Genomic DNA, 22,927 nt, shown 5'->3' on the forward strand with positions numbered 1-22,927 from the left:
GAACTCAGAGATCCACCTGTCTCTGTCTCCCAAGTGCTGGGATTAAAGATAAGCTCCACCACAGCCCGGCTATGCATTATTTTTAAAAGAATGGACAAGACTTATAAAACCGGACAGACTGCGCCACTGTTCTCCATCAGTTTCCCTTTCTGCTTCTGACAGAGCACACTGAAGCGTTTGTCTAATTATTCTTTATCAATAAATCTCAGGAGTCAGGTATCAGGGTAAGAACCTGAATGATCAAAAAAGCAGTGGAGAAACCAGTGATGTCCCTCCCTCCAATTCAAAAAAGCCAAGACCCTCTGCTAAGCCCCACCCTCCTACTTCCTGTGCCTCTCTGTTCTTAGTTGTCCAAAACCTCTATGATTAGTTTTGGTCAGCAAGTAGCTAGCTCCACCCTCTGATTCAAAGCAAACTTTATTGGCGGTCTCAGGAGCATAAGAATGTGATCAAAATATCACAGAACAGCACACCACAGTGATAACTAGTTGAGAACCACAGGGAAGAATTTGTACAGAACACCATGTTGTACTTGTTGAGGAAAGTTGGAGATAAACTCAGTAAAAACAAAACAAACAAACAAACAAAAAACAGAAATCCACCTGATGGTTTCCCAGGATGCCCATGGACACTTCTGCGGTAAGGGCAGGCTAGGAAAGGGAGGTTCAGCGGCTTTCCTGAGGGAGCATTAACCAAACCACAGGCCCACACCTGACTGACCCCCTGCTGTGGACGACAGGGTTTTTATCATCTGGCTAGCTGACAAAAGGCAGGCCCAAAGCACCCTTGAGAGCAGTGGCCCTCAACCTTCCTAATGCTGTGACCCTTTAATACAGTTCCTCATGTTGTGGTGACTCCAACCATACAATTATTTCGTTGCTACTTCATAACTGCAATTTTGCTACTGTTATGAATCATAATGAAACTATATGAGTTTTCCGACTGTGAAAGCCATTCGGTCCCCCAAAGGGGTCATCGCGACCCACAGGAAGAGAACCGCTGTGACAGGACGCTACCAGCAAAGCTGTTGAAATAAAGATGCTGTTGGGGCAAGTGTGTGGAAGCCAGTGAGAATTCTGAAGGCCGGGACTCGATGACCACCAGATAAGATGAATGCTATGTGGAACAGAAATAAAAATGACCTGTGTGGGAGGGTGGGTGGGTATTTTATTGACTTGGAGCACCACAGAAGAATCTGGCCAGCTACATTCTTAACGGATCCCTCAAGGAGAGAGTGAGCGGGCAAACAAGCAAGTGAGCCAGCATGGTTCCTGCCTGGCCCAGTCTTGGGGCTTCCCTGTTGCTCAGAGCTCTCTGTTTCTCTCGGAGTAATAGGATTATGTCAGCTCAGAGTCGGTTTAGACTCAGCTACTGAGTGTCAGTGAGATGCAGACACAGCTTAAGTGCTCTGAAGACCTGAGGAGCGGCTGTTCCTGCAGTTACTTATTTGAAGATCACCCCATAATCATTCAATCCAAGAGATCTTCCTAACTAAGCACTACATATCACAATGCACAGTAAAGAGTCGGAGGTATGTCTTATGTATCTGCACATGTGCTAGGTGCTGTTCTGAGTATATGCTGAGAAAATGAAATGGCACAAATCTGAGCCTGCCAGGGTAATCAGAAAACATCTTATTGCCAGGCATGGTGGCAAATGACCGTAATCCCAGCAGCGGGGAGGTGGGAGGCTGGAGATCAGGAGTTCAAGGCCATTCTTGGCTATGCTGAAAGTTCTGGGCCAGCCTGGGATTCAGGAGATCCTGTCTCAAAGAAACAAAACACAATTCACCTGTGGAAAAAGTGTGCTACTACAACGAACATGTATGAAACAATCACGCAGATAAACAAAACAGCATCTGCAGATGAAAAAAAGCAAAAAAATTCCAAAAGCCATCTCAAAATGGCGGAACTGAGTTTGGAAGTATTTAGGAGTGTGAACTAGAAAAGACCATGGCGATTGTCCCAAGAGGACCAAGGACGGAGAGCTTTGCTTTTTGCCCGTGCAGTCCCGTGCGACAATCTCCTCAAAGAGAAAGAGAACTTGACAAAGGCACAGTGCTCACTTTACAGCCAAACAAGAGAAGTACAATAATTTCCCACTAATTAAGAACAAGGTGCCAGGCATGGTGGTGTGTGACTTTAATCCCAGCACTCGGGAGGCAGAGGCAGGAAGATCTCTGTGAGTTTGAGGCCAGTCTGGTCTACAGAGTGAGTTCCAGGACAGCCAGGGCAACACAGAAAAACCCGGTTTCAAAAATCAACAACAACAAACAGATAAAAAAGAACAAGGTCTTTCCCAGCACAAAAGGAAAGCATTATCTCTCTCCCTGACGACAACTACGGTACGGCATGTTTGGAACTGGCAGGCTCGCAAGACAGAAAAACGCCCTGAGTTTTTTTGGTTTTTGTTTTGGTTGCCCTGAGGTTTTTTTTTTTGTTTTTTTTTTTTAAAGATTTTATTTATTATGTATACAATATTCTGCTTGCATGTATGCCTGTAGGCCAGAAGAGGGCGCCAGACCTCATTACAGATGGTTGTGAGCCACCATGTGGTTGCTGGGAATTGAACTCAGGTCCTCTGGAAGAACAGTCAATGCTCTTAACCACTGAGCCATCTCTCCAGCCCGCCCTGAGGTTTTTTACAGATATTTCAGAGACACCTGGGCCATGTCTACAGTCATGCAACAGTCTAGAGTCAGAACCAGAATTCTGGTGCTTAGAGCTGCAATGTAGCTCAGTGGTAGGAAGCCTGTCTAACATGCAGGAGGGCCTGAATTCTATCCCAGTACCACCCCCTCACCAAAAAACAAAACAAAACAAAAAAACCAACCAAACAAAAAAAGCCCAAAAGAACCAAAACCAAACTCCATTGTTAAAAAAGTTGCAACTCCTAAAAGATTAAAAAAATATTTGTCACAAAATATTTTATTATTGAGCCAGGCAGTGTTGGTGCACACCTTTAATCCCAGTACTCAGGAGGCAAAGGCAGGTGGACCTCTGTGAGTCTGAGGCCAGCCTGGTCTACAGAGGGAGTTCCAGCATAGGCTCCAAAGCTACACAGAGAAACCCTGTCTTGAAAAACCAAAATGAAAAAAATTTTTTTTAGTATTGTTTTTCAGTTTCTCATTTTTCCCCCTTTCAATACATGTTGGCTTCAATAAAGGTTCTATATATATCATTTTAATTTTATACTCCCTGAAGGTCCGCTAAAGGCAGTATAAAAAAAATGGCTAAAGATGATCTATATGCACAATTAAATTCAGTCTGTAGATCAGGAGACTGATATTTGGGGAAATGTGTTCATTGTTGCCATGGCTGGGGTGACGTCAGTAACTTGCCTGCACAGCGTGGGGATTCAGGAAGCCTGAGAACCAGAGGCCGGAGGGGAACAAAGAGCAGGACGCTGTAATCCTGATTTATTGCATTCTGTATTACCACAGGCAGGGGAGGGCCTGAGAGCAAGTTCTAAAGCTTTACTACCTGAGATTTACGTTTTGGAAAAACAATCAAGACTGTGTGACTCACGCACACCTCACAAGAGATCTGGGTTTGGCTCCGATGAAAGAACTTGTACCGACCTGAAAAAGGCTACATGAGATTAGAGAGATCAGCTAAGCACCGAGTCCCGGCGAGCCTTCACCACGGGGACAGCTCTTTCCCAGGGAGCTGCTGGGTTCCAGCCTCCGAGCCTCACTTCTCATCATCCCGTCCACAGTTAACAGTCTGTAAGAACTGAGCTATGAGCGCCGCCATCTCTCTGGTGCCAGCAGCCACGACTCGGCAGGACATGAGGTCAAGGGGTCCACCTGGAAAGCGGGAGAGCAGACAACTGAGTTATGGGAGCTTGCACAACAGTCTTTTTTTTTTTTTTTTTTTTTTTTTGGTTTTTCAAGACAGGGTTTCTCTGTGGCTTTGGAGCCTGTCCTAGAACTAGCTCTGTAGACCAGGCTGGTCTCGAACTCACAGAGATCCGCCTGCCTCTGCCTCCCAAGTGCTAGGATTAAAGGCGTGCGCCACCACCGCCCGGCTTGCACAACAGTCTTGTTCGGCAACTTCTCACAGATGTGTGCCGAGAAAAAATAGCTCACAGGCCTGAGGTAGAGTCCCAGGGCTGGGATCCAACAAGCAGCCAAGAAATGAACCTGGCTGGTGACTCTTGCTACCTACTCTGCCCTAGTGGGAATGTGGCCAAGGCTGCCCCCCATCTTAGTGTTATGATGGTTCTGTGAAATGAGAAACCAGGTGAGCCCAGGATGGGCGTGGAAAGTTTGTGTTTCACCATATGGGCAGGCTGCTGTGGCTCAGTGGGACGAAGTGCTTCTCAGTAAATCTGGAAGGACCAAGCCTGACTACCCAAGTCGTCACAGCCGGTGATGACAAACACACAGATTCAGGCCTGGGGTGCTTCAACGGTAAAACCCAGAATGTGAGATACATTTTAGTATAAGACTGTCCTGTAGAGTTCCCTGCCAAAGGCCAGCCAACTTCACTTTTATACACTATGAGGAGATCCAAGCCTCTCAAAAGACAAACAGGACGAAGGTGGAAGCAAGACAACGGAAGATCCAGTAGTTAAAAGTGGGCCACAACATTTTCGCTGATAAACTCGGAATGAAAATCAAGAAGGAAAAAACGAGTCTAATAGAATTTGCCAGAACTCAGGGGAGGGGGCTTTGGGCTCTGAGTGGTTGGGCAGATTCGGATGGGGCTCACATATGCTCTAAACAAGAGGACCAGCGACTGGGACTCCATGGCACAAAAGCAGGAGGACAGAACTCCTGGATACTGGGCTGACCCAACTCGGGGCTGCAGCTCTCAGGGAAGTGCCTGCTGTCTGCCAACCGCATTGTTGGGGAGAAGACATAGAAACTGTCAGTAGTGTGTGAACGTGGAATGCTGCCCCTTCTGTTACTAGCCAAGTGACCTTAATTCATGTGCAGGGAAGACAGGATCAAGGCCCTCTCTGGTTGGCCACCGCTCGCCATGCACCCCGGTGTAGTCTCACCTGCAGAATTCAGAGGAAGTGGGGGAATCCACTGTGGCGAGGACCTCGTGTGTGCTCTGTTTAGTGTCTGCTTCTGGTAGGGAGGGTGGCCAGGGGCCATAGAGCTTACCTGAGGTGTCTATCACAATGCCACCCGCTTCTCGGATGATGACTGTGGCAGCTGCCAGGTCCCAGCAGTGAAGGCCAAACTGATAGTAGGCATCAGCGGCGCCGGAGGCCAGGTAGCAGAGCGCCAAGGTGGAGCTTCCAATCACTCGGACCCTGCAGGGAAGGGAAGGACAGATGTGGGTCAGCGAGATGGTACCTGGCATGCCATGCTCGATGCTCATCCCCTCACCCCTTTGCTAGGGATTCTGCTAGCAAGCTCAGGACAGAGTGCAGGCCTGGGTAGATGAACTTTTCCACAATGATGGTAGTGTGCCACTCAGCCTGGTCACCAGGGGCTCCTGAGTGTGAACTGTGCCAATGCAGCCAGAGGCCTGAAGCTTACCCTACTCAACATTAGAAGGTTACATGTAGGCTTTCAAGTGGCTGGTGGTTACCACACAGATGAAGTGATTTTGGCGTAAGCACATGTGAGAATTAAATAATCAACAGAGCCGGGCAGTGGTGTTACATGCTTTCAATCCCAGCACTCGGGAGGCAGAGGCAGGTGGATCCCTGTGAGTTCAGGGTCAGCCTGGTCTAGAGTAAGTTCTAGGACAGCCAAAAGTACACAGGGAAACCCTGTCTCAAAAATCCAATAAACTAACAAACAATAGCCAACCAACCAAACAACTGTTTATCTAGCAGGTAAATATCCAACCTGTGGCCATAGACCACATCTGTCTAGGTACGAATGTGACCCAACCTGCTTATAAATATGATACCCTAACAGAACATCAAATGGTTGAACACTGTTGTGAGAGAGAACGGCCCCTAGGTGCACATGGCACATATAATTGGTCTCCAGTTGGTGGAACTGTTTGGAAAAGATTGGGAGGTGTGGCCTTGTTGGAGGAAGTATTGGCTCTGAGGTTTCAAAAGCCCACACACCATTCCCCAGCCATCTCTCTTTGTCTTGGGGTTGCTGTCTCAAGATGTGAGCTCTCAGCTGTTGCTCCAGGACCATGCCTGCCTGCTGCCATGCTCCCCACCATGATGGTCATGGATTCTAAACCTCTAAAACTGTAAGACCCAAATAAAGTCTTCAGTAAGTTGCCTTAGTCATAGTATCTGGTCATAGGAATAAAAACACCCCTGGTCCACAGCAAGTCCACTGAGAGATTCTTCAAGACCTCTAAGACTCATTGGTTGAGGGACCCAAGCTTAGTTACTTGGCTCTCCAGCACAGACTAGAAGGATGCGGAACCCATTGTTTCTTCTGTGGATGATGGTGCCTGGTGCGTCTCTCTGGGACTGGTGTCGGCAGCCTCCTGTCCTACCTCTCTCGATGCTGCCTCTTCACATCCCTTGGGAGTGTTTAGCCAAGAGCACATTTGGTTTTCAACCCACTGGCTACGGGACTGAGGACCTGTACCCATGAGCCTTGGCGTGCAGCAGCCGCTCCATGTTGCTCAGGAAAACTTTCAGAGTATCGGGGTCACGTTTGGGCCCAATTTCTGTCAGAACCAAGGCCTTGGCGAGATCTGCAAGAAAGAATTTCCTGTCAACACAAACACTGAGCCCGGGTTCAGATGGAGTCATCTGCGCTCCCTCAAGAATGGCTAATTCCATGTGTCTCTCTGTTGTGATGGGCAGAGGTGAAACTAACCTGCTCTAATTCAAGCTGTCACTGCTCTGTCCTGACTGCTGACGAACACCTCCCAGTCTCCTCTCAGGGACACCCTATTGTACAGAGGAGCACACGGACCTCAGGAGAACCCAGCGGCTTATAAAGACAGCCACTGTCAAGTGATCCCACATTGGCAATCTTCCACGTCTGAAGATGAAAAGGACCTCATTAAATACATCTTTCTATGAGGGTTTAAGAACTTCCTCCGTCTTCTCTGATCATAGGAGTGGGTCTCTTCCTACGGAGGTGACTTAGGATCCATGGTGCAATCTGGACACAGAGAGGCGGACACCTGGAAACTCATGGCCGCCTTCACTCCAGGGCCATATAAGTGCTCACACCAAGGACCCAGATTTGTGATGGGCTGGACAGTACCTGAGCCTGAAGTCTTGCTTCTGGGTCAGGAGCATGACTGAGACTCACTTTGGGGTAAGTCAGGAGCAACCTATCCCTGTGCCACGTGTGCAAACTGGTCCCACCTCAGCAGGTCCCACTGCAGGATGGAGCACACTTGGGGTGCTCTGGTAGAAATCACAGCGACTTCACGCCTGGAGGAACAGCCTCTACCATGTTACTTTACTCAGCAGGCCTTATTCTGTGAAACACCGCCGAGACAGCCTTCCACACTCCACATCCCCTCGCTCCTGTCTATACAGGCAGGCTCTAGCTTTAGAACTACAGCAAACCAGGGGGAACCCTACACACAGCTATAAAGGGGTAAACAAAAAGAACAGAACCCATCTCGACAGTCAATAAAAGGACACTTGAAAACCTGCCCATAAAACAGAAATGGTGTGAAAAAGATTGCATAAAAAAAAAAAACAGCAAAAGCTCAAAATTAGAGGGCACAGAGCTAAGGGGGAAAATGGAAACTATTTCAGATCGTGAACAAAAAGAACATAAGCTAGGAGCTGGAGGGCAGCCCCAGGGGCTAAACTTCCTGCTCTTCCAGAGGACCACAGTTTGGTTCCCAGCACCCACACTGGATGGCTCGAGACCACTTGCAACTCCAGCTTCAGGAGACTAGACACCCTCTTCTGGACCAGGAGGGGATCTGCATGTAACAGACTCGTGAGGAAAGGGCACAATTCCCTACAATAGATGCCCCAAGACAGAACGCAAAGTAACAGAGTTAAGAAAAAAAATGAACAATTACAATTCAAGAATACTTGTTTTTGAATTAAAAAGAGGTGAAATATTCAAAGAACCATGTCCCCAGGAAAAAAGACTTGGCTCTGAAGTCTACCTCAATAAAATTACTGTAGTCTAGAGATGAAACAAACAAAAAACACCCCACAAAACCCCTTTTAAATTAACAAAACACTAAAAAGGTGCATCTAGGAAGAAAACCAAAGTACCTTACGAGAAGAAAATTAAACTGTCACCAGGTAGAGTGGCACTTTGGTAATCCCAGCTCTGTCACCAGGTACGGTGATACTTTGGTAATCCCAGCTCTGTCACCAGGTATGGTGGCACTTCTGTAACCCCAGCATTCAGAAGGGAGAGGCAGGAAGGCGGAGTTTCAAGACAGACTAGGTTACACAGTGGGATCCTGCCTTAAAAATAAACCCATTTGTGAACTATTCACTTTTGCCAACACTATCTGCGCCAGCACACAAGGGGAACATTTTAGACATTCGACACAGAAGAGGCAAGCCTTGGATCTTATTGCTAGAAAAACAAACTTACAAGTAAAAGGCCCATGATAAGCTGCACTGAAGACAGGAAGTCAGACGGCACTGTTCTCATGAACCCGTCCTGAGGGGTCAACTAGGCTTCTACTCTCAAAGTGTGGTTCCCATCACTTCCCACTGGTTGCTCCATTAGCATCGCCCATTAAATCGGGGTATGGCTGTCCCCTTTGCTAGGCTGCCTTTGACAACAGCAAACACGGGAGGTGGGTGTCCCCACCAAAGTAGCCCACGGTCGCACCATCCCAGCGGGTGCTACATTGGACATGGAGTCCTCCTGTCACACACGGTAGGACAGCCAGTGTCCTTCACAATCATGAAGCTGTGAACATTAGCAAATGCTTAAATCTTGAACTATAAGAAGATCTTTCTTTGGAAGTAATCTTTACAGTAAGGAGGCAAGAAGCCAGAGAATTTTTTTAAGATTAAAAAAAAATATTTATTTTTATTTCATTCCCATTGGGGTTTTGCGTGCATGTATGTCTGTATGAGGGCACTGGGTCCCCTAGAATTGGAGTTAAAAACAGTTGTGAGCTGCCATGTGGGTGCTGAGAAGTGAACCTGGGGTCCTCTGGAAGAACACTCAGAGCTCTTAACCACTGAGCCATCTCTCCAGTCCCCATAAAGACACGGTTTAACCTTACTTCTTTCTTCTTCTTCTTCTTCTTCTTCTTCTTCTTCTTCTTCTTCTTCTTCTTCTTCTTCTTCTTCTTCTTCTCCTTCTCCTTCTCCTTCTCCTCCTCCTCCTCCTCCTCCTCCTCCTCCTCCTCCTCCTCTTCTTCTTCTTCTTCTTCTTCTTCTTTTTTTGGTTTCTTGAGACAGGATTTTTCTGTGTATCCCTGGCTGTCCTGGAATTCACTCTGTAGAAGACCAGGCTGTTCTCGAACTCAAGAGATCTGTCCTGCCTCTGTCTCCCAAGTGATGGAATTAAAGGTGTATGCCTCCATGCCCAGCTGTCAGAGGATTTTGATAAACTAAAATTATTATGATTTGAGTATTTGGAAGTGAGAAAGAAAAAGTGAGCCCACCAATGACCAGCATCATCAGGTTAAATCCAAGCGGAGCTTGGCATCTGGGAGAGCTTGTGTGGGGTGTAGTAGTGCACGCCTGTGATCCAGCACTGAGGAGCCAGGGGTGGAAGGGCTGCTGTAAGTTCAAGGCAGGTCTGGCCTTCAGCAGGAGCCCATTTCAAACATCAAAACAAAAGAAGACAACTTTGGAAAACTTGTATCTTTCCCGAGAGTTAAAGACTTCAGACCTCCTGTTCCACCTCCTAAATGCTGGATTACAGGCCTGTACCACCACGTCTCTGCTACCTACAGTCACAGCTTTAAAAAAAAAAAGACAGATTCTCTCTATTACAGAGCTCTGGTAGTCCAGCAATTTGTCCTGCAAACCAGGATGGCCTTGAACTCACAGAGATCCACCTGTTTCTGCCCCACCTCCCCCACCTTCCCTAAGAACTCGGATTAAAGTCCTCCAAGATCATGCCCAACTCTATCTTCCACCTGAAGCTGCTTTTGAGCGTGCCAGCTTGGGTTCTGAGAGGTTACCTGACTTGCTCCAGGCATAGCCTCAGGGGTCGTCAGCCTCTGTACTGCCCAGAACACTCTGACATCCGTGACCAGAGCCGAGAACGTACACACTGGACACGTAGTCACCAATGTGCTTTGGCGGGGTGAGGGCACAGTGTGGCAGTGTGGCAGAAGGGAGGTGAGTGACCAGTGGGGACAGCAGTTTTAGGGACAGGCTTCTTTCTACCCAGAAATGTGGAGGCCAGACCAAGTCTCCCCCTTGCAGGGTTAGGAGGTGCCCAAGCAGAGGTGGGTGGGTCTCTCAGAGCCTGCAGTCACTGGACGAACTGCGAAGGCAGCCAACCAGGAAGCGGGTGTGTGAATAGGTGAGTGTCCTATCAAATGAAATCAGGAGCAAAGTTCACCCAGGCACGTTTAACGATTGGCTTCCTCGCCCTGCACTTCCCAGTTAGGCTTGGATGGATGCCTTTTGCCAGCACGGCTGGGACTGAAACCACTCCAGAGCCAAACTAAACCCTGGCAGAGGGAGAAATGGGCAGGTATTCTTTCTGGCCCACTGACTGGCCAATCTTCCTGCTGGGAGTTCCACTCCCTCTGCTCTGGTCCACGCATGCTCTCCCAGCCTCTCTCCACAACCACACACAGCGCCTTCACCCACAGCCAGTCAGTCAGCTCCTCACAGGCAGGCTCGTGAGGTCCTTGATGGTTCCGGGGCTGGCCAGGGAGGATGAAGCAGTGGGGGAATAGAGAGAAGGTGACATGGAAAGGAACTGCTGAAGATAAACCAGCTACGGGCACAGGGAAGAGGCTGTGAAAGGCGCAGACAGGCTGGGAGCCAAGTGCTGTCACCTTGGGACTGATGCCAGGATCAGCAAACAGAAAGCAGAGACTGACTTTGGGGCTCTTTATGATGTGTAGCCTCTGACACTCAAGATAGACAAGAGCCGAGGCCGTGACTGCCGCCCATGTCCTGTCCTGAGCTGCAGAGCAAACTAGGGAATGCCAGGCAGATACTCCACCACCAGCTTCATGCTGAGCTCTCGCTGCCTTTCCAGACTCAACTACGTGTCCGCACGGGGGTTTTAAAGTCTACCTCTCCCACAGCTGTTTCTCTTCTAGGCTCCTTTTTTCTTCTCTGAATCTGCACACTGCCATGTCTCCACCTCACCAACATACACGAAAATCCTGGCATTTCTCTGTTGCCCATCCTACCTATCCTATAGGCAAAAAAGATACTCGTTTAGTCACTGTGGGACAAAGGGAGGACGGAGAGCCCCCAGCTGGCACACTATAACGGCGAGCAGTTCCAGGGTTTAGCTCCCACAAGCGAACAATGACCTTGAGCCTCTCCACGGACAGACAGCCGCAATCTTGGTGGTAGGCCTGAGGCACACTACACAGCTCATCCCCACCGCGCTCGCCCTTCTAACACCCAGGTCAGAGACAAATGTGAATGGCTGTGGCCATGAGTACCGCTGAGCTGTGCCCGGATGCTCTGCTGGTCCTCTTGGCTACTCTCTTAGTCCCACCAGACCAAACTGTAACCAGTAATTGCCACTTTAAAGATGACAGATACAGCCAGGCGGTGGTGGCACACGCCTTTAATCCCAGCACTCGGGAGGCAGAGGCAGACGGATCTCTGTGAGTTCGAGGCCAGCCTGGTCTACAAAGGGAGTTCCAGGACAGGCTCCAAAGCTACGGAGAAACCCTGTCTCGAAAAATCAAAAAAAAAAAAAAAAAAAAGACAGATACAAGGGGAGGTAATGAATTCAAAGCTCCTGACCACTCAGGCATTGGCACTATATGGAATAAGTTGTGTCTATTTCCACTAGGGCCATGGCACCTCTAAAAAGAGCTAGAACTCTCTGCACTCTTGCCACCACTATCTGTGTAATGGTGACAATGGGCACCCACCATTCACCTATCTCTATCCGAAACAACCTGAGAGGAGCTGAATGAACCCCACCTGTCTCCCTGGAGACCTGGAGCCGCTGGCCATTGCAGAAGGCACCCTGGCCCCTCCTGCCGGTATACAGCCGCTCCTCTGTGCAGTGGTGAATCACTCCGAATTCCAGCTATAAGGGGCAGGAAGAAAGCGGACACACGTCACTCCTTGACACGGAAGTAACAGCGGTCTAAAAAACGAGGGCTCCTCTTAGAGCTGGAACCAGAACCGTGACGATGGGACAGAAACCGCCTTCCAAAAAGGAATGGAGAAAAGCCGGCTTCAATCTACACCTGGACACGAAAGCAAGCCGTTTCTTAGATGAACATGTTAAAGTGTATAAATACTAATAAAACTATAAAAGTTATCATAATAAAGTATTAAAAGTTTCAATCTTTAGAATGGCCTCTCTCTCATCGCCCTCTACCCTTCTTTCCCCTGGCAAGAAGGCTGTGACTGGGAAAAAAGTCTTAAGTTTTCTCCAGGTTGCTGGTGTGTGAAGAGTTGAGCACACATCCATTGTGGCAAGGGAACCAGGAACCCATGGACAGCCCCAGGGAGCATGGTTACTGCCCAGAGAGGGTCCCTGTGTAGGCAGAATCAACAGTGACAAATTAGACAAAACCTCCCAACAAGTGGAAGTGACGAGCCTCCCACTCAAGCACTGCTGTCTCCTTTCCTGTGCACCTTCACCACCTGGAGTTAATGCACCTCGGGCGTGGTGTCGGGACCCGCATGCCCAGCTTTAAGTTGCCTTAGTGGAGTCTTAGGTATCCCTGAGGTAAGCTTAGCCACTCAGAAATGGGTACCCAGCCTACAGGACAGGCTTGATTGCCGGAGGGAACTTCCCATCAGTGTGTGGCTCTCCAGTAATACTTTCTAGATATCCCTTGCTAGTCTTCATGACGACACCGAACAGAGAAAGTAATGGCTCATCAATCCCTTACCCAACTGGCAATATTCAAATATTTACTGACCTACACCAAAAAGGCTTTGAGGTATAAGCAAACTCTTGTTCTCATGAGGGAAACATATGATGATACTGAGGATGGCAATGCTATGCTGTTCTGAAGGGGGGCAGTTGTAGAAGACATGGAGACCCCAATTCTGCTCATGCTACTATAAGAAATTAAGGCTCTTGCCATGTTCCTGCATGAGCCTCCAGCCCCTGCCTTTCCTTCAGGTCTCATGCTATGGTTTAGTTCAGAAAGTCTCTGGGAATCCTGATAAGGCCACGTTCTCATACTAATAGCCAGGAGGGAAAGAAGAATTGAATATTGAGATTAAAAATGTCATCCAAAAATAGGAGCTCCCTTGTTTGTGACGAGATCACACGCTCTCGGGGTCAGATGGAGATTCATTCTGACCATCTGCTCAGAACATCGCTTTGCACACCAGCTAGGACTAGACCACAGCACTAACAAGAGCCAGCCCAGCCTGGGAGATAAGCCCAAAACCAACACCCCTACAGAAATCTTCTGTGACTATTTTCTTGGATTTGAAAAATACATACTTGGATGTACTAGTCACGGTAAGGTACATGCCAAAGAACAATGCAGAGGTTGAAACCAAACAAGGAGGATTACGTTACCTCCTGGTGAACAGCAAATCCGATGCTGACTGCCACAGTAGGGAATCTGCAAGGGAAGACAGCAGCATGGGTTACACACAATGCAGGGACACAGTTCTCAGAAGCTGTGTGTGTGGCTGTGGGAAGGTTCCCATCCAGCACACAGGGACCTTCCTGCGCTCTGGCTGGGTTTGACTTTCAAAATGACTTTTCAGTTTCACCCACTGCCTCCAACATAAACAACCTTAGCTAGCCGTGCTGTGAGATAGCCAATTTAAAGAAACAGCTGGGCTCTGCAAGCCAGGTAAAGCTGATACAATGTAACAATGACCACATAATACTAACTAGAGATGGTTGTAACAACCACACTGCTGGCTCCCAGCAGTCTAAGCAGGTAGAGACTTTGAAAAAGGCCAGCCCCTACTTGAGAATGCATGTGGAGGACCCAGTAGATGACGTCACAGACGCTGGACCGCAGCCACCACACAGATGCGGCCTTTCAGTAGTGCTAACACCCCCATCCTGTCTCCTGCCTGAGCTCCTAAGCAGGCAACAGCAGGGCGAGTCAGTGGTAGAGAGACAGTTTTATTTTAGAGCTGTGGTTTTAGTCTTCTTGGTTTGTTGCTGGGTCTCCAAATAATCTGTCCTTTGTGTAAGATCATAGGAGTTTAAAAAACAGGAAGGGGGCAAGGAAAGACCAAGTACTGTTAACTCACAGGGAAAAATACCAAGTGGGACCACGAGCAGAATCCTGTGCAGAAACCCCGAAGGGCAAGGCCAAGCCTCCTGGCTTCCTAGGCAGGCTCCTCACAGCGTTCCCTCAGCCATGCTGGCTATGGGCCCAGCACTGCAGGCTTTCAGATGGCTCAGGTCACAGGCTGCAGCTGTGGCCTTCACATACTGGAGGTCAACTCTAGAGCCTGCTTCTCAGGACACTCTTTGAAGCCCAATTCCCCTGAGGGCTGCAGATCAGGAAGTACTAGAGACCCGAAGGACACCAGAGCCATAGCAGACCTTAACATGAACACTGGCCCTTAGCAGGAATGCCCTATAGACACTGCACCCCTATTCTGAGTACCCTGGATGACAAACCAGAAGTGAGAGGTACCCCACTCAGCAAAGCACACGGAGGGGTGATGCTTTAGTGAAGCAACAGCCTGGTGGTAGCAGATGGCACTACTCCACAGCATCAAAAGGGTCCCCTTGCTCATGCACGGCTGAGTTCTCAAGGTAACGATCACTACGCAGTGGTCATGCTTAATGTATACTCGGAACTACTTTACAGGTAAGCACAGCACGGAAGCTAACAAGGGCCAGAGAGCTAGGCAGCCCACACCTGTGAGTGTGGGTCTGGGGGTGAGGAAGTGCTGGCAACATAGAACGACTCCAGGGAATGGCAAGTTAAAATACCTGCCCTCTGAGGAAGTCACGTCACCTACTGCACTGCTGGGTCTTTGCACAAGCTCCCATACCTGTCACTGCCAGGGACCTCTAGGTAGCCCTTCAGCCTTACTCCCATAAGCCCAGTCTGCAGTCATGTGTTAGCTCCTGAGAGTGACACTCAAATCTCACTGGCACATCCTGGCTCTGTACCTCAGCCCCAGGCCTCTTTTCCTGACTCCACCTCTTTTGTAGCAGCAACGCCTTAAAGCAGTAGTTTCATCCATAGGCAATTACGTTTTCAGTTTTTAAAGTATAGTAAAATACTGAAGTATAGGGAAGGCTGTTGTGGGGAGCTGTGGGCTGTGTTCCTGCCATCCAGCTCCCAGCCGCCTGGCTAGCTTATGCCCCAAAATAACAACACACAAACTGTTTTTTTTTTTTTTTTTTTTTTTTTTTTTGGTTTTTCGAGACAGGGTTTCTCTGTGGTTTTGGAGCCTGTCCTGGAACTATCTCTTGTAGACCAGGCTGGTCTCGAACTCACAGAGATCCGCCTGCTTCTGCCTCCCGAGTGCTGGGATTAAAGGCGTGTGCCACCACCACCGGCAAACTGTATTCTTTTAAGCACTGCCTGGCCCATTATATCTAGCCTCTTCTAGGCTAATTCTCACGTATTAATTTAGCCCATTTCTAATAATCTGCGTAGCACCACTAGATGCGCTTACCGGGAAAGATTCAGCATGTCTGACCTGCTGGCTGGCTGCATCGCATCTGGCCTGGAGAGTACAGGCATGATGTCTAAACTCACTTCCTCTTCCTCCCAGCGTTCTGTTCTGTTTACGCCACCCACCTATGTTCTAACCTATGAGGGCCAAGCAGTTTCTTTATTAGCCAATGACCTTCCTCCATCAGAAGGCAGGTCTCAAACTTGTGATTCCATCTTGGCCTTTGGATTATAGGCCTGTACTAGCAAAAAATACTTTAAAAGTGTGTAGGGGGGGGTGTGTCTCAATCTAGCTCAAGCTGGCCTTGAGCTCCTGATTCTCCTGTCTCCATCCCTCAAGTGTTGGGATTACAGGTGCATGCCACCAAATCTCCACACACGTGCATGCACATACTCTCGCACGTGCATGCGTGTGCGCACACACACACACACAAGTGCATGCCACCAAATCTCCACACACGTGCATGCACATACTCACGCACGTGCATGCGTGTGCGCACACACACACAAGTGCATGCCACCAAATCTCCACACACGCACATGAATATACATTCATGCACATGCACACACACAGGTGCATGCTACCAAACCTCCATACATGCGCACAGACGAATGAGACAGGGTCTTACCATATGGCCTTGGCTGGCCTGGAACTCACAAAGATCTACCTAATTCTAGTGCTGTCTCTAAGCACTAGAATTAAAGGCGTGTGCCAACATGTTTGGCAAAAAAACATTTTTAAAACAAAGTTTCCTTCCGAATTCTTTAGAGTCACAAATGGACCCCCCAACCCTACCCCCAAGACAGGGTTTCTTTATGTGCAGTCCTTGCTGTCCTGGAACTTATGCTATAGACCAGGTTGGCCCTGAACTCAGAGATCTGCCTGCCTCTGTGTGCTACCACTGCCTGACGGAAAGCTTTTAAAAAGTCAAGATATGATTTTCTTTTACAAGACTATTCACCTACTATACATTTATGTCTTCAAAACTTAGGTTTTTGAAAAGAAAATCCAGGGACCACATGGAGCCCTGAGCCTGCAAGCTCCCAGCCTCTCCTCACCTGTGCACGAAGTTGCAGGTGCCATCGATGGGGTCGATGATCCAGGTTGGGCTGGGGGTGAGCACACACTTGGCTCCGGAGGCTGTGGCCTCTTCTGCAATGAACCTGCTAGGGCAGGGGGGCTCAGCCTGAGTCAATGTTCAACATTCAGCAGACGAGCTTGTGTAACAGCCACAGACTCTGGGTTCCAGCCCCAGTACAACCCCCGCCCCCAGCCGCCCCCAACCAGAGTGCCTCTCGCTGTGGCAGCTTTGGAGGCACACAAGGGAAACAGAGCAGGCCAGGCAGAGATGCAGGAGCTCAGAGCACCTGAAGGAGTATGGAGGCAAGCGAAACTTGGTTCCCAATTCAGCGGCAGAAGCCCAAAAGTTCATGCTGGCATGCAGAGCAGAACCCGGGCCGTGGAAGAGTAACTATCACCCACATTTCCCTCTACCCTTCCCTCTCTGGTTTCTGCTTCCTTCTCTCTGGGAGAAAATAAGGGCCCGAGTAGGGAGCAGTGTGGGCAGCAGGAGGCTTTACGTCCCCCTGTCCTAAGTGCTGAAGCAGGTTCCTGTCCTCATGGTGGCCTCCTCACATGCTCCATAAGGTCACACTGGCTGTCTTCAGCTGAGAAGTTGACACAGGTGACGGGGGCTCTCGCTGGCCCCTCTGTGACAAGGCCCTCTGTAATAAGGCCCCTTAACTACCCTCACGAGGGTGCTTTCTTACTTTCCTTTTTTCTTTTGTGTGTGATTTTTTTGAGGCAGGGTTTCTCTGTGCGACAGTCCTGGCATCTGCTTTGTGGACCAGGCTGCCTTGAACGCAGAGATCCGCCTGCCTCTGCCTCCTGAGTACTGGATTAAAGGCGTGCTCCACCATGCCCAGCCGCTACAAGTGTAGCGGCTACTAGGAGCCAGAACCCAAATCTCAAACTGAACCTGTGCAGAAGGGAATGCCAGACTTTTTAAAAACAGGGTCAACAAGCCCCAGCTGCTTGAGCCAAAGGCAGGGACGCACCTATCCCTTCTTTTCCACCCGCACGCGGGCTTGGACAGAACTGGCCCACTTAGGTGACACTGAGTGTGGCATTAGCTCTGCCACTTTTCTTGGGCAAAGATATAAGGAGTCACACCATTTTTGGCACTGTCCTCTGTAGTTACCTGACTTTCCTAAAGTATCTTAGAGTTGTGTTTTTAAAGAAAAAAAAATGCTGTATTATATATATATATATATATATAATTTTATGTGCATTGGTGTTTTGCCTGCTTGTGTGTCTGTGTGAGGGTGTTATCAGATTGCCTGCTTGTATGTCTTGTGAGGGTCTCATCAGATCCCCTGGAACTGGAGTTACAGACAGTTGTGAGCTCCATGAGGGTTCCAGGAATTGAACCTGGGTCCTCTGGAAGAGCAGTCAGTGCTCTTAATCACTGAGCCATCTCTCCAGTCCCCAGAAAATATACTATACTCTTAAAAACACATCCAAGGAATAGGTGCCAAAGTCCATGAATGCAGCACTAGGTGGACACAGTGATGAAAAGATCCGCCTCAAGTCAAGAGTTGTAACAAGCTCTCCATTATCATTTTGGCAGTGTCTGCTTCTGAGATTTTCTTCTTTTCCGGCTACTGAATGCGGTCTCGAATAAGTCAGGACTGTCTCTTCAGTCTGTGAAGGAAGTGACTGATGCTATTTCCTCCTGTCTTCCCACTGCAGCCCAGAGGGGAGTCCAGGGCAAAGTGCAGTGGGAAGATGACCGGGCACAAATATCCAGGTTTGGTGGCAGGAAAGGATTTTCCTAGGTCAAGGACCTTGTTTTATGTTCTGATTGACTTACGCATTCAGCAGATACTGCTCTGTGCTAGGACACCAGAGGGCACCACGTTACAATGACATTGAGGGGGCAGAAGGCAGCAGGGACATTGAGCAGCTGTTCAAGCTGCCATCCTCTTCCCCAGCTCGAGAGAACCTCAGCATCTTGGATGCATCACTCAAGAGGATACTGACGACCACAGGGCTTGTATCGGTGACAGGTCACCGCAACCAAAGAGATGAAGAGACCAAAACACAGAATTGAACAGACAGCTAGTTCTTTGAAGAGATTAGCAACCTCACAAGTGTTATCAAAACATACAGAGGAAATGTAAATTAATAAAATTAGAGATGAAAAGGGCTTGTTAGACGCCAGGGAAATTCAGGAAATCACAGAATACTCCAGTTTAGATCTAAAAGAAATGCACAAATTTTCTAAGTATAAACCTACCAAAATTAAAACCAGAAGATGCAGACAATGTACACAGGCCATAACAAGCAACGAGACTGAGGCAGTAACTGAATAAAAGCCCCAGGTCAGAGGGTTCCACTACTGAATCCTACTAACCCTTTAAGAAAATCTGATGACGACGGTTCTCAACCGCTCTACAAAGCAGAGAGAACACCACCAAGCTCCATCTACCAAGTCAGTATTGCCTAAATAATTAAATGCAGTATTATCTAATAATACCTAAACTGGATAAAGACTGAAAAAAAAAAGACTACACAATGCAAAAATTCACAGCAAAGTACTTGCAGCTGATTCAAGAACACATTAAGAAGATCCTACATCACAACCAGGCTGGCTTCTTCCTAAGGATACAAAGTCGGTTCAACACTGCAAGCCATGTATCCTGACATCACATAGACAGACTTGATGATAGAAACCATCTTGATAGATACAAAAAGACATCTGACAAAGTCAGATAAAAGTCCGGAAGAAACTAGGAACAGACAACACATACCTCAAAAAAAAAAAAAAAAAAAAAAAAAAAAGATACAAGACAAACGTAAAGACAGAATTATTTTCAATACTGAAAACTGAGTTTCTCCTCTAAAACCTGGAACAAGACGAGGAAGGAGCCACCACTCTCCATTCTTACTTGATGAAGAGTTCAGTCATAGGTAGAGCAATAAGACACAGGATAGATATAAAGGTTAAGAATGGCAAAGAAGAAATCAAGGTAGCCCTATCTGTAGATGATATGATTCTAGACAGAAGAGATCCTATGAACTCCACCAGAAAACCTCTGGATCCAATAACCCTTATGGTGGTTTGAATGAGAATGGTCCCCAAGGCTCATATATTTGAATGCCTAGTCATCAGGGACTGGAACTACTTGGAAGGATTAGGAGGTGTGGCCTTGTTGGGGTAAGTGTGTCACTGGGGGTGGGCTTTGAGGTTTCAAAAGCTCAAGGCAGGACCAGCGTCTCTCTGTGTTGCCTACAGATCCAGATCCCTATGTGGAACTCTGAGCTCATTCTCCAGCACTACGCCTGCCTAGATATTGCCATGCTCCCTGCCATAAAAATGAACTAAACCTCTGAAATTGTAAGCCAGCCCCAATTAAATGCTCTCTTTTATAAGAGTTGCTGTGGTCATGGTGTCTCTTTGCAGTTGACTGCTTGATATAGTACTTGTTTTCCTCAGGAAGTAAAGCAAGCTATGTGATACATTCTTTTCACATTGCTGATGAATTACAAGTAGACTTTAAAAAGCTAAAAGTGGGGGCTGGGGGTTTAGTTCAGTGGTTGAAAACTTGTGTAGCCAGGCGTTGGTGGCGCACGCCTTTAATCCCAGCACTCGGGAGGCAGAGGCAGGCGAATCTCTGTGAGTTCATGTCCAGCCTGGGCTACAAGAGCTAGCTCCAGGACAGGCTCCAAAACCACAGAGAAACCCTGTCTCGAAAAACCAAAAAAAAAAAAAAAAAAAAAAAAAAGAAAACTTGTGTAGCATTCGCAGGTCATGGGTTCAACTTGACACTAAAAAGCAGTAAAATAATGTATATGTTTTAACCAAAACTTGTTCTTTAATTAATTCATTTTTCATAATAAAAATGGATGACACCTATCATGTCCCAAACAGACGCTAAGGAGACTACCATGTATGTATTTTTGTTACCCATGGCTGCATAGATAGATAGGCAGACTGGAATAATCAACACTCACAACTCCAGGAACCATAATCCCATTTTCACAAGTTCAAGCATCTTTATGAGCTGTCACATGAGGAAGGCAAGGGAAGCCCTGAATTCAAGGCCCTGGTCTTCAAGATGTGTCCTGCAGGGGCTGGAGAGATGGCTCAGTGGTTAAGAGCTTTGCCTGCTCTTCCAAAGCTCCTGAGTTCAATTCCCGGCAACCACATGGTGGCTCACAACCATCTGTAATGAGGTCTGGTGTCCTCTTCTGACCTGCAGTCATACACACAGCCAGAATATTGTATACATAACAAAAAAAAAAAAAAAGATGTGTCCTGCACAAACCAGGGAAGGGACTGCTCTATAGTCTTACTCTAGAGCCCCTGGCTCTTCTAGAGCTATATGCAAATGCTGAATAAATATCTTAACTATTCTAAGGAAATGATGACTGGCTTATAGTCAATCCTCCACAGGATGGCCCAAGATGAAGAACTCTGGCCTTTGGAGGAAAGGGGTGTCCTTGTGAGGCCTATGTCTCACCACAGACATTGTCCACAGCAAGGGGTGTCTACGTTACTGAACACAGGCAGTAGATGGAGTCCTACATAGCTGATGTTTTAGCCTGTGCTCTTAGGATACACCCCTGGGTGGCCAGGGAGGCACCATTGTCAGAAGTGGGGCACAGAACCCTCTGGAGTCAGAGGCAGGGAGCGTTTCTGAGCATGTGCTGTTAGAAGTAGAACCTCTGACACACACACACACACACACACACAAAGTTTTAAAAAAAAAAAACTAAAAAAAAAAAAAGAAAATTAAGTTTGAACAGATATCTTCTGTGAGTACAGAAAGCTTTCCCTGAAGCTATAAGTTTATTAAGAAAAACAACTCAGAGCTCGGGTGGGCTACCTCTTTACAAGGTGTTGGTCAGGGAGGTCCCTGAAGCCCCCAAACTACACAGGCTATTGCACTGTTGCTGGTTGCCCACCAGAACTAGAAAGAAAGCCCCTAAGGCTGAAGCCACGTGCTTTGGTGGAAGATTTAAGAGAAAACAAACCGGAAGCTGTGTCCCTGCTAACTAGCTTTCACAGTGCTGGGAAGTGTTATGAAGGCTTCAGAGGGGAGAGATGACACCGATGGTCTTACTCTGCTGTGGGCACTGTGTATTACCAACCTGCTAGGCAAGATGTGCCTGCCCACTTTCCGACTGGATGAGGCCCATTCCATAGGAGGGAAGGGTATCATGGAAAGTCTGTGGCTGGAGACATCACAGATCCTAGTAGAGAAGTTACTATTAAATATTGACATCTAAGTCCACAGATCAGTGCTGCTGTCAACTTTGGGCAGAGAAAAGTCTTTTTGTAGTGGACGACAGTTACTGCAGACTTAGAACTTGTCTAAGTGCTGAGAGAAAGTGACTGCTGAGTGTTTAGCCCTAAATGAGGTCCATCACCCCCTCCAAGGCTCAGGGAACACAGAGGAAGAGGGAGCAGGAAGAATTCACAAGCCAGAGGAAGGGGTGGAGTGTTGGGAACTGTCATGGTATAGCTACGGCCTGGCTGTTACACTCTTGAACTCTCAGCAGCTAGAACCTGCACGAGATTGGGCCTGTCAATGGTCCATCACGGAACGGGGCGGAGCTCATGAGACCCAGCCCCTTCCTGAAGATCTACAAGTAGTTAATGGCTGCTGACAGGAGAGGCATTTTCTTCAGTGATGTAACCACTGGTGAGATGCCTGGGCCTTGGCAAATAGTCCCTCACCCTAAAATAATTCTTGTCATTGGTTCAGAGAGAGAGGGAAGAGGGGATGGACAGATAGACAGACATGGAAGGAGGAGACCAGGACACTAGCTGGGAAGGGAAGCACCAGAAGTTGGAAGGGGACAAGAGACGGTAATGAGGAGTGAATATGACCAAAATATTAATACATGTATAAAAATGTTATAATGAAAGCCATTGTCATACATATGCTAATGAAAAACAAAGACAAATAAACAAACCAAAAATTAAAACAAAACCCAAAAGTTCTCATATGTCTGGAAACAGAACTATAAAATAAAGTCAATATGATAAGCACAATGTAAAGTAGATGACTACTTCTTTATCATGAAAACAAATCTCATATTTACTGATTGTACATGTAAGTACTTCTGGGGAAAGAAAACTACAGAACAGTCTAATGAAATGATTTTTAATATACATTTAAGAAAGCAGAGGCTCTTCCATATTCCTAAGGAGACATGAGGACTGGATGGTTGTCGAGGTAGCAGTAAAGAGAACAGACGCAATCAGTTTTCTTCCCTAAAAATGGAAGGA

At 47.7% G+C, this 22,927-nt stretch overlaps 1 protein-coding gene across 2 annotated transcripts in view; it reads right to left on the reverse strand.

Annotated features, from left to right (window-relative positions):
- Window positions 1–404: 404 nt before the first annotated feature.
- Window positions 405–22,927, reverse strand: part of Impa2 (inositol monophosphatase 2) — a 34,848-nt gene continuing 12,325 nt past the window's right edge. Inside the window, exons 3-8 of one of the 2 annotated variants that reach the window (XM_057788232.1) lie at window positions 16,686–16,790; window positions 13,544–13,589; window positions 11,974–12,082; window positions 6,527–6,635; window positions 5,117–5,268; window positions 405–3,808 (exon numbers count right to left, since the gene is read on the reverse strand). In XM_057788232.1, coding sequence (XP_057644215.1) covers window positions 3,693–3,808; window positions 5,117–5,268; window positions 6,527–6,635; window positions 11,974–12,082; window positions 13,544–13,589; window positions 16,686–16,790 — 637 coding nt within the window. In that variant the 3' untranslated portion in view covers window positions 405–3,692. Of the gene's footprint in view, window positions 3,809–5,116; window positions 5,269–6,526; window positions 6,636–11,973; window positions 12,083–13,543; window positions 13,590–16,685; window positions 16,794–22,927 lie in introns of both variants that reach the window. The other variant, XM_057788231.1, reaches the window with a different exon arrangement.

The sequence above is a fragment of the Chionomys nivalis genome, chromosome 14 (genome assembly GCF_950005125.1).
Source record: "Chionomys nivalis chromosome 14, mChiNiv1.1, whole genome shotgun sequence".
NCBI lineage: Eukaryota > Metazoa > Chordata > Mammalia > Rodentia > Cricetidae > Chionomys > Chionomys nivalis.